This window comes from Enhydra lutris, unplaced genomic scaffold, assembly GCF_002288905.1.
Source record: "Enhydra lutris kenyoni isolate GAN:26980312 unplaced genomic scaffold, ASM228890v2 scaffoldscaffold27, whole genome shotgun sequence".
NCBI lineage: Eukaryota > Metazoa > Chordata > Mammalia > Carnivora > Mustelidae > Enhydra > Enhydra lutris.
This window is the reverse complement of record NW_019154111.1, coordinates 5,906,302-5,923,022: the sequence shown is the minus strand read 5'-3', so window position 1 is coordinate 5,923,022 and position 16,721 is coordinate 5,906,302. Positions and strand designations below refer to the sequence as shown.

The window sequence follows — 16,721 nt, the reverse complement described above, 5'->3', positions numbered from 1 at the left end:
TAAGATCAGCAAACAAAACCCAATTAAGGAATTCACCAAATAAAAAGGAACTGAACTCCTCCAGCCTGAGGTTGACAAAGAAGCCATTCAGTAAAGAGCTTTATATGCTAAACTTAGCTGGGTAAACCTAGTTATTTTCCACGCAGTGCTGTTCTTAAAAGAGCTATTTAACTTCATCCATCTCTAGGATCTAAAAGACTAAGTATTTCGACTTGTGGAGGGTTTTTTTTTTTTTTTAATAATTTGAATTCCAATTTTAAAATGAACTTGCCTGAGAGACTACCTTGAGTAGATTTAAGAGGCGATTAATATCATGTTTATAATGCTAACTCCTCAACATCTTTCCTCCCTGCCCTCTCTTCTTTTACCTTCCCTAAGACCTAGGACCCCTTCAGTGTTCAGCTCCTTTGGCCCAGATTGGTCTACGTACTTTCTGTCTCTCTCAACCATTTGGGCTCCATATATTTTGAATGTGTTTCCACATAGTTTGTTTTTTCAACATTTCCACTTTCCATTTGTTTCTTCTCTAAATTTTATCAATCAACATAGCTCAGGTTCCCCAAGGCAAAGGCAAGAAAGCTGTGCTTTGACACTTCAGACTCCCTTTTCCTGGGTACCTACACTCTCTTCTGCTTCATTCAACACTGGATTCACTCCTGCATACGAGGTCCTCAGGCTCCCCGCTCCACCTGAGGGAAACCTCTCACCAAAGCCACCGGTTCTGTCCCAAGGACCAGATTCTGCTGACATTTCTCAGTCCCATCTGCAGCCACCAACACTGGTAACCAAGTCCTCCTTTGGCTTCGGGACAGGAGGCAGTCCTCAGTATCCTACTGCGTCTCCTTCCCAGGCTTCACGTTCTCCTCCCTCAGCGTCCCCGTGTTCCTTCACACGGGTAACTTTTTAAAATGTATTTCTTGACATCTGCTCTGTGAAGCCTTCTGTTTTGGACTGAAAGTTTGTGTCTGATTCCCCCACCCTGCTAAATTCTCAGTTTGAAGTCCTAACACCCCAGGGTGCCTGTATTTGGAGGAAGGGTCTTTAAGGAAGTAATTAAGGTTAAATGAGGTCATCAGGGGAGGGCCATGATCCCAAAGGATTAGTGTCCTCATGAGGAGACATTAAGGAGTCCTGTCTCCTTCCGTCCCTCCCTCCAACACACATGTGTTGAGAAAGGGCCACGTGAGGCCACAGCAGGAAGGTGGCTGTCTACAAGCCAGGAAGACAGCTCTTATCAGAAACCAAACACCCCTGGAGCCTTCATCATGGGTTTTCCAACCTCCAGAACTGTGAGAGAACAAACTGCTTCTGTTTAATGGCCCCGTGTGTAGTAGTTTGTTAAGGCATCAAGAGCAGTCATTAAGAAGACCTTAATCTCCCTCTTTCTCACCCTATCAAGCTGATGCTTCTCTCCTCTAGCGGGGACGACCACCCGTCTATTACAGCATCCACCATCCTGTGATACAACCGCGTGTTGCTGGGTCTTTCCTACCTACCAACTATGAACTCCTCAGGGAAGAATCAAAGCCTCACATTTCTCTGTGTTCTCTCAGTCTAGAGCAGGAGCCACCCACAGAAAGTGTTCAGGACGTGCTTGTGAGGTGAATGAATGAATTCATAAATGAAATGGGCAACACTGAATTTCTTGTTTGCATCTGGGTTTAAGGCATTTATAAATGCATTATGTGCGCAGACGGGAGTGTGAGTTTGTGTGTGCGTGGGTGTCTACACCATGAGATGATTTACTTGCAAGGGGTGACGGTGTGAGGGAATCGATGAGCTTCAGGCCCTTATCATAGAACCGTCTCTCCATCCCCTCCCAAAGTCCTCCTGAATCTCTAACGTGGTTCCCACCCAAAACGGATCACCTCGTATCATTTTATAACCGTGCCTTCCTTTGTTTTCCCTCCACTGGGAGGACTTAGCCAGTTACCTCCCACTGTGTGGCTCTGATTCCCTGGGCCGGTACTGACAACGCGAGGCCAGACTGAAGTCACTTGTTCCAGAAATCCCTCTGAACCAATGAAATCTCAGCGTAGAACCCGTCCCCCAGGTGCGGAGAACTCTTCACAGCCTGCTGAGCAAACCTACGGGTTTATGAGTTACGAGTTATGAGTTACGGGTTTATGAGTTATAGATGACTCTATCTGCCCGCAGAAGATGGTTTTAAAAAAGGGGAGGGGGGGTAGCTTTAGGCTTATGGCCAAACTGGAAAAGTGTGCATACTCTTTCCCGTTTTGAGAAAGATCTCTGCACCCTGGGGAAATCGGGCCACTCTCTGTTTTCTCTTCTCACAGCTATTTATGACCACTTGGAACAAAGATCTCAAGTCGTCTGTCTCGTTTTAACTCTCTTTGTGCAAAGGAACCTTCTTTTTCCAAAGCCTTGGGCTGTCCATGCTTCTTTGGAGGGAGAGAGACTTAGAAATGGATATGCATTGACACTATCTCCTCTTTCCCAGTCAAAACTGCACAGTGTTGGAAATGACAACTGTGGCACCTAACCCTACAGCCCCGACATGGTTCTAAGAACCCCCAGGGGAGGTGTGGGCTCCAGTCCCCCTGCGGTTCCCTCGGCTCCCAAGCCCGTGGCCCATTTCACGGTGAGTCCAGCTTTTATTTGCTGGAGGGAGAAACTTAGTTAGAAAGGGAGGAAAGGAGTGGACTGTGGACTTCCAAGGCCATGTTTGCAAATCATTTTAAAAGAGCCTAAGAGAAAGCCTGACCTGTCTCTCTGCCCTCCACCAGGCGACTGGTACTACCTGGGGTGGGATCTCCCTGGGGTGTCAGGAGGAGATACTCAAGCTAAAAGCATCATTTGTGTGGGATAACGGCACTGTCTTCCATTTCCTGTTCGAGGGCTTTGAGTTTACCCAGAAAGGACCTGCATTCACATATTTTAAAGCATCTACGTTCTATACGGATAGAGATTCCCAGCAGCTGTAGAAGTGGTGGACGCAGAGTAAGGATCCAAGACTTCTAAGAAGTTCTTGGATAATGACGGGCTGGCTGAAGAGGCTGCAGTAACAGAAACTCGCGGGAGTAAAAGGTACAGCGCGAGGAGCACAGTCGATGGTGTCGTGCTAGTGTTGTCTGCGGACAGACGTGGCGGCTACACTCACGGTGCACACAGCAGGATTTAGGGAGTTGTTGAGCCACTGTGTTGTACACCTAAAATTCAAGCAACACTGTGTGTAAAAAAAAAAAAAAAAATATGAACTCGGCGCGCCTGGGTGGCTCAGTGGGTTAAAGCCTCTGCCTTCAGCTCAGGTCATGATCTCAGGGTCCTGGGATGGAGCCCTGCATCAGGCTCCATGCTCAGCAGGGAGCCTGCTTCCCATTCCACCCGCCACCCCACCCGCCTCTCTTCCTACTAGTGATCTCTGTCTGTCAAATAAATAAATAAAATCTTTAAAAAAAAATACAAACTCACCAACATACACACACATGCACACACATGCCCCACACACAGCCCTGAGCAGCCTCAGGAAAGAGTCTTGACGGGCTTATGCCTCTTTTGTTTCAAAATGGAAATGTGATGTCCTGAGAAGCTAAAAGAAAAAGGCACGTTGGTTTGTGCCACCTTCGCTACCACAGCGTGACTCAGGAAATGTGGGGGCATAGTGCCCCTGTGCCTGGGAGACACGGGGGTAGACTGAGGCACCAGATACTGACTCCCCCTAGTCCTCTTCTGTACCTCCCAGCAGGAATCCTGCTTAGTCCTTGGGAGATAGTCCCTTTCTTTGAATCAGCTGGACCCATCCCACCCGCTGATCTTTCCTGAGGATCGACCTCCTTTTTCCCTTCCAGTAACTCTTGGTGACTATGGTGATTTCTGGAACAGCCAAGGGCCCTGAGAGAAGAAATGGCTTTTCCAAAACTTTAGGCTTATACCCAGCCAACAACTTCCAGCTCCCCTCCACCTCCCTCCCTCTTCCCCAAATCCTGAGTGCCTCAGCCCGAAGCCTGTTGTCATGGTTACTCTCATCTTTATCTGCTTGCTTGTTAAACAAGCTGAGTTCACTCCAACTCACCTCCTGGTTACCCCCCACCTCCTTGTCCTTCATCGCTTCCCAACCATCCCATGCCCAGGTCTTTCCTTTCCTGGGGGATAAAAGGAAAATGCAGTAATCACTTTTCCCTTCCCACCCCTCCAGTCTACCAGATCTTATCAGAAGATCTTCTGTGATATTCCTAAATGGAATAGTGCCACTCATGTCAGAAACAAGCAACAAGCAGAAATGAAGAGTCTACACAAGTTCTAAAAATGGAGGGGAAAAAAGGAGGAAAAGGGACAAGAAGGGATAAGTCCAATGAGAAATATTCTGGTTGGCAAAAAGAGGCTGACATCTAGAAAAGTTACATGCTGGGCCTACCAAGGTCCAATAATGCCAACTCCACCCAGGGAGCTCCCCTCACTCAGAGCAAGACCTCGCATCCTACTCTACGGAGACCATCCCTTTCACCTCCTCCCCTGACATCCCACCTTCCCCCAGTTCAGAGGGATGATATTCCCTCCTCCAGTCCAGAGCAATGCCCTTCAGGCTGCCCTGGATTCTCTGACCTCCTGCTTCCTTAGAGATCTCCTTTGTCCCACAGCGTTACAGAGAAACAAAAATTGTATATATTTAAGATGCGCAACTAGATGTGTAGATATTCGTATACATCGTGAAGCAGTCGCCACCATCAAGCTAATTAACACATCCATCACATCACACAGTCAACCATTTTCTTTTCTTGCCGTCTTCCTTCTTTTTTTTTCCTTCTTCTTTTGTTTTGTTTTGTTGTTTGTTCATGTGTGTGGTAAGAACACTTAGGGATCTAATTCAACCAAAATTGCTTAAGCTCCTGAACCATAAACCAATTTCTTTCTCCTTACTCTTCCCCTGCAGCATGTAAACAGCATTTCCCATCTTAGAACAAATTTCCCTTTGGCCCCATTACCCTTTAAGTGAGGCCCGCTTATCTTCCTTCCCTCAACTCTACTTCCTTGTTATGCGTCACCACTCCCACCTCCAACCCTCCCAGCACCCTGTCAGAGCCCAGGTCTTGAGGAACTTTCTGGATGCTAGTCAGTCTCCTAGCTATTGTACTCACTGACAAGCGGACATGGGGGTTAACAGATAAGACTCTGGAGCCCCTTTACTTATGTTCAAATCTGGGGGCTAGCATTTGTCCACTGGGTGATTTTAGCCAAGATATGTGACCTTCCTATTGCCTCAGGGGCCCTCTATACCACTGGGGTAATGACGGTAGCTACCTCAACGGGTTATTGTGATGGCTGCATGAGGCAACAAGTGTAGAACAACCAGAGCAAGGGCCCCCTCGTAGGAAGCCCTGAAAACTGCAGCAGTGGCCTTCTATAATCCAACCACAAGGTGAGGACACTAGGTCGTGCATCCCTCTGTTCTGGATCCCTGCCCTTGACAAACTTTGCGAACTGGCTTTGCACATTGTCTCATACCCACCCCCCATTGCTCCTGGTGACTACACCATCACACATGCTGCTCCCTTAATGCGGGACACATGCACCCCCACGTGCATTCCACAGCCTACAACTTCTCATTCTTCAAAACTGCTCCGATATCAGCTTCTCCGGGAGGACTTGCTTGGTTGAGGAGCTCCCCCGGCCTTCTTGGGGTTCACTACATTTTCCAGCATCCTGAGCCACCTCCACCAAAGCACTGTTACGGGATCCCATCTGTGCCTTGTTCTCCCTTCCATTGCCGTGCACCTCGTAACCCCAGAACCTAGTCCAATTCTTGGCAACCAGGGAAATTAACATTGATAACTAAGCGACAAGGAATGATCTCAGTAGGATTTAGCTCCACTGTCTCAATTGTTTATATCTGTTTGAAACCTTTATCCACTCACCCAAAATATTCACTGCAACTTCAGATCACCTAACATTTTGGTATCACGTACTCTTTATCCTCGCCTACATTATGAATATAAAGACTCAAATAGGGACCCAGTGCACGGAATCTCTGTGTGAAGCACTGTATGGAAGGACCCCGGAGAAGTCATTCAGATGGGGGTGAGGTATCTGAGTTTTACGCAGCTCATACTTCTCGATCTTGTCTGGGAACTTTGGGGTGTGACGTGGCCTGATGCAGATCCCGCCCAATGTCTTCGCCAAGCTCCCTACACCACATCTGTTATACTTACCTCTATTTAGGGTTTGCAACTTAAAATTTCTTAAAAAGAAATCATGCAACCTGGACAAGAAGTTCTCTGTGAACTAGTATCTGCATTTAGGCTCACTCCTTTCCTGTCCACGTCCTTAATGAATTGTCTTGTTTCATAACCTGTTTAAGAATGCGTTATGGAAATGATGTCAGACTCTCTCACCTCCAGGCCGCTCTTGAAAGCCTAGAAAATGTTTGCCTATCTCAGTTTTCCACTTCCTGTCCCATTTATTACCCATGATTCTCCAAAGATTCTAAATAGTAATTCAGTACCTTCTCTATATTCCCTAGAATGTAATCCATCCAGGCCAAAATGCTTGAATCATGGAGCTCAGGCCTGTGTTTGCAGAGAGAATCTGAAAAAATGGGATTAGGACTAGTTTTCCTCTATGGTTACTGGAAAGTTAGAGGTCTTTCCTAACCTTCTGTAACTTCCTTTGTAGATTTAGGCAAATCAATCATCCATTGATTTTCCTAAGCAGAGTGGTATAACTGTACAACACACACATGTGTTTTAGAGTCAGAAAGACCAAAAATAAGAAAAGAAGCTTCATCATCTAGTGGCTGCACCCATGGACAAGACAATTAGCCCCTGTGTCTCAGTATCTTCAGTTTCAAGATAAGGAGAACAATAATACTGTCTTTCCAGACAGCTTTAAGATGTCCGAAAAGGCTCTTAGAAATGGTGTGTGCTTCCTCAGCTGCCACTAGGCTTTCCTTCACGCCGTAGGAGTAATTTTTGGCATGTAATTCCTGATGTGAAAGGGTCCAGAATCACGTCAGGAATCAAATGGCAGGAAGAATTAAAATAATCAGCACAGCGATGCAAGACTTCCCCAGAGGAACTGCTGAAAACGTCTTATCCATAGATCTTACTTTCCTTATACATTTGATGTGAAGTTCATGATGAATGCCTAAGAGGAAGGTCAGCCCCTTGCGTCACTGGAATGCTCTGTAGAAAATAAAGCAAAAACAACAACAAACAAACAAAACGCGAGCAACATAGACTACCTAGAGTGGAATTTAGCAATGGCGGAAGGAGACTACCAGGATGAGACCTTGCTGAGAGCTCTCAGATACGGCCAGAAACCACATCTCTACAGAGCTGGTGAACTGCATATAGTTCCTGGGTCAGCGGGCAAATCCTGCTGTACCCGGTTCTTATTTTATCTGGGGCGATCACCTCAGCTTTCATTCCCAAAACCCTGATCCGCCCATACCTGAAGGCATCCTAAGGAATGTCTATGATGGAAATGTTCAAAGCTTTCTTCGCTTTTAAGCCTATTTCAGTTTCTAGACACACACAAAAAAGCTGAAATGTATATTTGCTCCTACTCGGGTGCCCAGAGCTTCAACGACCCTACTTCTTGATGAGCCCACATCAGGCTGGATCAGCTCAAGTATGAGATACAGGAAGGAAGGTGAGTCCTCACAGAAATCAGCTTTTCAGCCATTGACTAGGGTGGACGCTTAGCTCTTAAACTTTTCTACGGGTCTATGGTTGTTGAAGTATATTTAGGTTTCAGGGGGAAGAAAACACAGCACTTTTTTTTTTTAAGCTTTCTGAAATAGGATTTGCCTCTCATGGGGAATTATTTTTTCTTCAGCAAATTTGACCTTTTTCTCTAATTTCCCTTCACACTCTTTTCTAGGCTTCGAGATAAAAATCCTTCTGTTTGAAAAACTAGAAAGCATAGAAGGCTCAGGTCCATCGTCACCCATTCTCAAGGGGAAACCGCTTTCTTCTCAAGAAAAATCACCTTAGCAAGTGAAAATGAAAACTAAGAGAGGATCCCTTGAGATCTCCTGGACTGGGGGAACCCTGCCTTTTACAAGGCCCACTGTCTGGTTCTGGGGCACAGTTGTGACTTAAATGCTCAATGGGAGAGAAGGCGTCAGGAGAAAAGCGTTCCTCACTGACCTGCTTTGATGGTTACCTTCCACTCAAGGCGACTCAGGAGCACCTACCCACCCAAGAGCAGGTGCTCCTGTGTGTGAACTGTGAGCACCTGTCTGCTTCTAGTCCCCAGGGAGCCCTCCACCTTTCACCGAGCAGTTGTCAGTCTTCCCTAACAAGGATCAGAGCATGCTGTCCTACCCCTAACTGGTGAGGACAGAGTAGCCCGGGTCTGAGAACCAGAGTAACGGGGTGTCTGACTGCTTTGGCATTTGTTCAGTGTTTGCACATCATAATAACATTTACTTTAAGCCTGTAAAGGTGCCAAGTGATAGCTCCTGGGCTGACATTGATCAAATCCTATCACAAAGCCAGCGAATCATTAATATATATGTTTCACTGCTCATCCCAGATGTGAACGGTGTCACTCTGGAACAGAGCATGTTTCCTAACGGGATCCAGCCCCACTCTGACTCCAGCCCTGGGAATCAGCGTTTTTAAGAAGCTTCCCGAAGCACACCAGAATTGTCGTTCCAGATAAACAAACTCAGACACTTCAGTTTCGTAATTCAGAAGGAACGGTCTGCCCTCTTTTTGCCAAATATATACATTTTTTAAAAACCAGGAGAGGGCCAGGATGGTTTCAGTTGAACTTGCTTCCTGTACCCCCAATCGAGCATCACTTAGAGCAGGAGTTAGAGAGGATCTTGAAGTTCCTTTGGTTCATTTCCACCTACAGCAGAAGTGCTGGGCCATAGCACCTGTTCTTCCAAGCTCTGCTTAAACGCCTCCAAAGGCAGGTCATTTACATCCCCCAGTAGGGGCAGTTTTCCCCCTACCACGAGAACCCATGACCAGGATGGCCTTTCCTCCCGGTTGGCCTGGGGTGCCCCTGACAGACAGGTGACAGTGGCATTTTACAACTCATGTATTTGAAACTCAAGAAGCCCCCCTTTACCTCAAATGTCCCGGTTTGGAAGATAATACACCAGACGACCTTATAATTTACATACAGCACAGGATCAACGTGAATTCCCTTATCCTGCAACACAAAGATGTTCACAGTCTCATCTCACCCTACCTCTCCGGTCTCATTCAGACCTTTCTGCCATGCCCGCCCCCCTCAACCCGTCCTGCACAGAAATGCTCTCCCTTCCCCACTGCACACACAAGGCAACTGAGGCACAGGCAGCAACTTGCCTAGAGTTTTACAGCTGATAAGAAGTAGACAGTTTTCTTATCCATCCATATATACCCAGTTCCAACGATTTCTCCCAAGACACGCAGAGGCCAGAGCCTCTCTTTGCTAATTGCTCCTCTCTAACAAATTCGTATTTGCTCTGTCTAATAAAAGGTACACCAGCAAGCACAAGTCTCCACCGAAGGAGGGGTTTCATCCTCGATCAATACCGGGCGGTTCCATTAATGCAGCTTTTCAGTTGCCTCATCTGATTTAGCAGCTTATATGGAGCTTTTAGTCAAACAAAACCTAAATGTCTTTTCTCTACCAGAACTACAACCAGGAGATTTTTTTTCCTCCCATCATTATCATTGATTTTTTTTTTTAACTTCCAAATAAGATTTTACATTTATCTCTTTGAAATGTCATCTCATTATTTTTAACCCAGCATTCCAGCATATCCAGATCGTTTTGGGATCTATTTTTGTTATTGATTACATTGGCCATTCTTTCGAACTGGATGTCTGCTGCAAGTTTAAGAAACACGCTTCTAGTGTCTTCTTCCAACCTGCTGACAAGTGACTGCTCAGGGCGAGCCCCGGAACTAGGAACCTCAAGATCATTTTACTTATGACATCCGTCCTGTGTGTGCTGTCAGTCTCCCAAGGAGCATTCCTGCAGAAAGTGCTTTCTCATGGACGTTTACAGCCATCCCACCCCAGCTCTCTGCCATGACATGTGAACACGGGCATCTTCCTAGAAATGACGGGGCTGAATCACACCATTGAATAATTCACTTCTTTCCCAAGAAGGCCCTGAAGCCCCAAAGCAGTCCGGCCTTCCAACCAGCAAAGAGGAGAAAAATTCTTTATTGGGAGTTTTGTCCTCAAGGCCTTATCCATGTTTCCAAAAGAAGGTACACTTATACCTTAAGCCGATAGCTGATACTTATACCTCGGTAGATACAGAAAGGTTTTCAGAGTACATCCTTGAGAGGAGAAGGCCGAGAGAGGCCTGTTGCACAAGTTTCCCTGAATGTTGGATGTAGTTCCTGGGTCCCTTTCTTTTACAGATGAAGATCTTTAGAGAAAAGAGCTAAGAGATCATACAGCACTTAGAATCCTGGGAGCAAAGAATGAAAGATACACATCAAGAAAACTCAACCAGGAAGGTGTAAGGGCCTATTTAGCAACAGCGGCTCCACCTAGATTGAGCAGCCATTTTGTTGTTTATGCAGTAAAACTTAAACTGACCCTGCCCACCCCCCCAAGGGAACTCACTTAAAAAGCAAGTCCGGGAAACCAGTAAAATATGGTCGACCAGTCCCTGATAACAGAGCCCAAATACAAGGGTGCCGTCAGGTCAGGTGGAGATAACGGCCCGAATGCAGGGATGAGTAGGGCCAGGTGGAGTCATCCAACCAGTGGGGCATGCATACTGTCTCCCTAGCTACCAAGGAGTGTGGGCCCCGTCTTTTGGGCGCCTTTTGGGTGCCAATTCTGACCAAGGTGATAGGCTAGTTCAAATAGCTACTATGGGGTGAACTGTAATTCAATTGGCTGAAAACCTCTGTTATTAAGGGGATTAAGAACCAGTTGATAGAGCAGTTTCCGGGCATCGAGCCGGGGCTCAACCAGATCCTGCCCAAGAAAGACCCGGTGAAGATCATGCGCTGCCACGAGCACATCGAGATCCTGACGGTCAATGGGGAGCTGCTGTTCTTCAGGCAGCGCGAAGGGCCTTTCTACCCGACGCTGCGGCTGCTGCATAAGTTCCCCTTCATCCTGCCGCACCAGCAGGTGGACAAGGGCGCCATCAAGTTTGTGCTCAGCGGGGCCAACATCATGTGCCCCGGCCTGACGTCCCCGGGCGCGCAGCTGTACCCCGCCGCAGCTACTATGGGGTGAATTGTAATTCAATTGGCCACCTGTGTGTGACCTAGCATGACTGTGCAGCTTTCTCTGTGTGTTTCAATCTCATTGGCCACCTGTGTGTGGCCAGGCCCAACCACATGGCCTTTGCTCTATAAAAGTTAGTTTGTAAGGCAGGGAGGGGTCGCCCTCTCTGTAAAAGGCGGCCCCGAACAGTCGGTTTGATTCTCGATACTTGGCGCGAAATAAAAGCTTTGCTTGACCTTCTCTTTGTATCAGTCTCACTCCTTTGATTACAGACCTAACAAAGGAAGAAAAGTGAACCCACCCCGTTGTTCTGAAATAATGACTGTGGGGTTCTCCAAACTAACAGGAAAATAAAACAAATTCCAAAATCACATATTTTTTTTTCAATCATGATGTAATCAGGCTTTCATTAAGCATGGCCTATTAACATGGTATTCATCTCTGCTCCCTTCCCAAGCTACAATGTAAGGAAAAGTAAAATGAATTAAAAAAGGAAAACTCCACAAGGGCAAAAAGGAAAAGAAAGGTGATAACAGTAAGAAAGACATTCAACAGTCTTCCAGAAGATGGAAATTGAATAAACCAAGGCATCACTTACCTATTAGAACAAAGAAAGCTAAAACTCTCCAAGAGCAAAGTCAAAGAAAGACAAGCCAGTTACTACTGTGGGTCTTTGAGGGACTGCAGAATTGGAAGCAATACCACGAACTCCCTACAAGGTGCAGAGAAACTTCCTGAACCCCTCCTGCTCCCTACGCAGCATGTGACCAGGCCTTCCCCAGCAGAGCAGGAAAGGAGGGATTTTCTTTGTAAGAAATTGAAAAGGCAGGGGTGCCTGTGTGGCTCACTGGGTTAAAGCCTCTGCCTTCGGCTCAGGTCATGATTCCAGGGTCCTGGGATCGAACCCCACTTTGGGCTCTCTGCTCAGCAGGGAGCCTGCTTCCCTTCCTCTCTCTCTGCCTGCCTCTCTGCCTACTTGTGATCTCTGTCTGTCAAATAAATAAGTCAAGTCTTAAAAAAAAAAAAAATTGAAAAGGCAGTCCTCAGGAACTAGGGACACAAGTGGGGAGGCTCACATGGTGGCGGGGGGTGCGCAGTGGTAAATGTGAGCCGGAAAGGGAGAAATGAGTGAAAGTCAATGCGGATTATGAGTTTTTTCTGTCCCCTGCCCCAAACTTGGCTCCCACAACCCCTGCAGCAGCCATGTGTTCCCAGGAACAAGTCTGGAAGATTCTATTCTGGAGAATCTGACCTGCCCATGGGAAAAGCTCCCAGATGATAACTGGGGATCCTCCAATGGAACAGATTTGAGTCCTAGGTCACTCGGCAATGAGGTGCACTGGCTGAGAAGCCCAGGCCACCCTCAGAATGTATAGTTTCAGCTCCTTAAAGCCTCACTTGTCTGTGTGAACTGATGGCCACAGATCTCCCGACACTGGAGGAGAACCACCCATACAGAGGACAGGACCAAAATACGAAGTCAGGAAAAAGGAAAATAAAAATAAAGGGACATGCCAAAAAGAAATATCAGCGAATGAAAAGTCAACAGAGACTCAAAGAAACGATAAAGTTGAGGCAATCTTCCAGAATGTTGGCCAAAAGAAAATGAAGTAGTAAAGATCAGAAATTCAGAGGTTTAATTCAGGACACACAACTTCCAGCTAACTGGGAGTTCCAAAAGAAAACAAAGGCAGCCATAGGGAAAAAAATTGAGATGAAATGATAATAAATGAAATGAAGGTTTTAAAAAAGTGATGTGAATATGGCTCCTCTATGATTAGTCTTGGTAAAAATCTGGAAATTTACAGAGCGTGGCGGTTAAAAGCAGATTCTAGAGCCATATCTACTTTGATTTGAAGCCTGCCTCCACCATCTACTACCTGTCTGACTTCAGAAAAAGTTATTTAACCCACGTCTCAATGCCCACATCTGCAAAATGGAGAACAATAGTAAGTTCACAGGTTGTTGCTATAATTGTAAGTTGTTATAATTGTTGTTATAATACTAAGTTCACAGGTATTGAAAGCTCTGAAACCATGCCTTGCACCTAGAAAGTCCCCAATAATAAAATGTTATATAACATCACAGTACAAATGGTACAATCACTAATTTAACCCAAAACTTTGATGCACGTATTGGACAAAGAGAGAGGAAGAGGAAGTGTATCAGATGACACACTGGGATGTTAGTCTAAAACCAGATCATTCAGAGGAGGAAGGCAGCGTAGAGTGTCTACACCCGGCAGGCAGATAAGGGAACTGGGACACACACGGATTCAGAAGTGCAGAGGTAAATACCAGAAGGAACAGTGAGAAGTGGCAGTTGCTGTCAGGGAGAGCAGGACTCAACGGTGGGGAGGGGAGAGCCATGTTCATGCGAAGAGTTTATTTTCCCAGCCATTTAAAAAAACACACGCATATTTACATAACCTTATCGCGCTGGATTGGAAGCAGAGGGTGACAATAGAGGAGTCTCATGAACCAGCTTCTTCAAAAGCTAAGCACTGACTCAGAGCAAAAAATATCTTTCCAGCTGCTTCAAACAGAAAGTAAGCAAAGGGCACATTTCCAAGGGAAAGGGAGGGTCCAGACCTGGTGTGCAGGCCCCAGGCAAAAATCTTGCTGTGCCTTAGTGGGCCAAGGTGCCCTGACTTTTCCTTCCCTCTTCAGGACCCGCCCTGTGTTCTGGCCTTCCACCTGCCAAAGCAGACCTGCCCTGGGGGCCTCCTTCCCATCAAGGGACAAGAGAATGGCTGCAGCGTGATTGAATGGCTGTTAAATTGTGCTCTCCTGTCTTTTGAGTTTTTCTATTTTAAATGGTCCATACCGTGGTTTCATCAGAGAAACTAACTCTTGCAGAAAAAGTATTCCCTTTATAAGATACAATGTTGGGCACTCTGTCTTCTCTCCGAGAGGCACATTGTAACAGTGAAGAGGGGCCTGCAGATGAAAATACCGGTTAATAGAAGAGATTTCTGAAGAAATCAGGAGGGCAAGAAAGACAATTTTATTGTCATCTAAAAAAAAATGGGAAATGGGTCAGGAAATTCTGAGAAAAAGCATCATTTCTGGGGAGGGATTATTCATTCTGATTATGGGGCCCGACTACATGGTAATAATCACACTTTCTGCTTCTGCCACTTTCAGGGGTGACATCGAGAACCAGGACAGAAGAAGCCAGAGCTCGTTAATCGGGGTGAATAAACTTGGGCTGAGGTAAGAAGCCAGCTGTGGCAGTCAAGGGCAAAGTTCTGTAAAAAGATTTTGACCCCAGACGTACCGGGAATTTTGGAGCCAAAATGATCTCAGCCAAAGAAATGGGTTTAAAGTGAGCTATAAAGAATGGTTCAATCAGGGAAGAAGAAAGCAGTACTAGTCACGGGTTAACAACAATAAAATGTTGGTTTTTTTTTTTTAAAGTAATAAATTATACCCAGATGGATTTTGATAAAATATTTCCGGAGTTTTTAAAGTTTATTTATTTATTTAAAAATGTAATATTACCATAGAATCTTGGAGTTAACTGAAAAGACACGGACAGTCGCCTACGGCACCTGTGATGGTAGGCAAGCCGTGAATGAAATCCTGAGAGGCTGAAGGCATGTGATCATTAACTTCCGTTTTGATACAATTCTGCTTTTTATTCCCAATCTGAGTTTCTGTTTTAGCTTTGGAATTAATGAAATCAAAGCGTTTCTTTTTGCACAAATCAAACTCTTCCTGAAATCTGTGATAAAGTTGGGTTCTGGTGCATTATACAAGTTGCAGTTATTTTTAGCTTACTGGAAATCACAAACCCATAAAATTAAGTAAGCCAAAGCACCTTTTTTGTACAAACGTAAGTAAATTTCCCTCCAACAAGACAGAGGAAGAGATAGACAACACAAAACATGAGTGTTTGTATATGAGTGACATTTTAATGATATCTTTCAGTGATATTCCAAAAATCAAAAGTGACTTGGTACACTCTGACGCTACGCGAGTGACGGGGCTTTGCTCTTTGTTCATTAACTGCTGAACAATCTGATGGATTGAATTAAATGTGTCTAACAGACCCTGAATGGGTTTGGAAGCTTTGTCAGGAAAACCCGAAGTACCTAGCCCCCAAGATAGCTGCTCAGCTTGCCTCCAACTCAAGCTGGAAAGACCTTCTAACAACAAGAAGCCATTGTTCCTGGGTGCTCCAGACTCACCGAAAAGCAGTGGAAACCTCTGGGTGTGGACACAGGAACGGGCAGCTGTGGGCTTTGGGAAATAAAGAGTGTCTTGGTACTGACACAGTCTTGTTCGGAGTTGTGATTTAGAGCCTCTTTATGTTGTTGTGCACGTGTGCCCTGAGACAAAGTAGCAAAATAAGACTTGTGACTGGTTTCATGCCTCTCTCATTCATTCTGGGATCCTCCATGTTGGGAAAATGAACAGAAAAATCTCATCTACTCTTTTTCCATCAAAAATGAAAAGGTGATCATTAAAACACTGGTGAGATATACTCATCATAAAAACAGAAAATTTTCAACTATGAATGAAATGTTTGGGGAGGAAGATCCTTAACTTCATGGTTATGTCTCTGTAAGCCAGAATCATGCTGTTTAAATATGCCTCCAGTCTGTCTCTCCAACTAGACTCACCAGCGAGAACTTAGCCCTTATTTGTCCTTAGGCTTGATGACAAGCACAACGTCCGGCACAAGGCGCTCAACAGATTTTACTTTAACTGAACTGAGCCTACTTAAGGGAGGTAGCAAAAAAAAGAAAGAAAGGAAGGAAGGAAGGAAGGAAGGAAGGAAGGAAGGGGGGGAAGGGAGAAAGAAAGAAAGGAAAAGAAAAAGAAATGTCATGCATACGTCTGATCAAGAAAGCAGACAGTATGGCTTCTAAGGAACAGCCTAAGTCCTAAGACCTGCCGCTGCTGGTCCTCCTGCCCAGAGGCAACCACTCCTAACTGTGAGAATTTGTCTTAAGGTTTCATCACATTAATTGTTAATGAAAAAAAAGGAGAAAACAAGGATGCCAGTTTCAAGTTATTCTTGTCTCTTTACTTAAATAGGCCGAAAAATATTTGGAAACACTGCCAGCAGTGGCTCCAAGTCGCTGTATTCACACATTTAACAAACATATATTGTTCACACTGAACGTGGTGGCATTTCTGTTTTCATACTTTTATTAGCGGAGACCAGCTTTTTCCCGCTCAGGGTGCAGAAGGCAGAAGTCAGTGCAAGCCTAGAATCAGTGGGGACAGAGCACATCAGAAGCAGACAATGGGGGTGGAGAGGAAGGGTGAGTCAGTGTCATAATGGGATAAAGTGCTCAGAGTTCATGCTGCAGGATGGGGAGGACGCTGAGGCACAGATCTGCTCCCCTTTGTACTTTCTCTCAGCAAGTGCCATTCTGTACATGATGGAACCCACAGGGCAGTGGCACTGTACCCCCGTTTATACCTGCAAACTTTCTACCGCAGCAGCTGCACGGTCTGCGGAATGGTCCTCTTATTTTGAACCAGTAAAATAATCTGCAAAATCCCTTGGAATTATTTATAATGGGGCTTCTCTGACATTAGTAAG

At 45.6% G+C, this 16,721-nt stretch overlaps 2 protein-coding genes across 2 annotated transcripts in view; one reads left to right on the top strand and one right to left on the bottom strand.

The window, feature by feature from the left end:
• The window catches only part of LOC111151963 (diacylglycerol kinase iota), a 432,202-nt gene that overhangs the window by 348,705 nt on the left and 66,776 nt on the right, over window positions 1–16,721 (bottom strand). The gene's annotated exons all lie outside the window — the stretch shown is intronic.
• LOC111152083 (malignant T-cell-amplified sequence 1-like) lies at window positions 10,821–15,878 on the top strand (the record flags this gene model as incomplete). Its single annotated transcript, XM_022510387.1, has 3 exons — window positions 10,821–11,167; window positions 14,309–14,377; window positions 15,821–15,878. Coding segments are annotated over 3 exons (474 nt in total), but the record flags the coding sequence as incomplete, so codon positions are not given.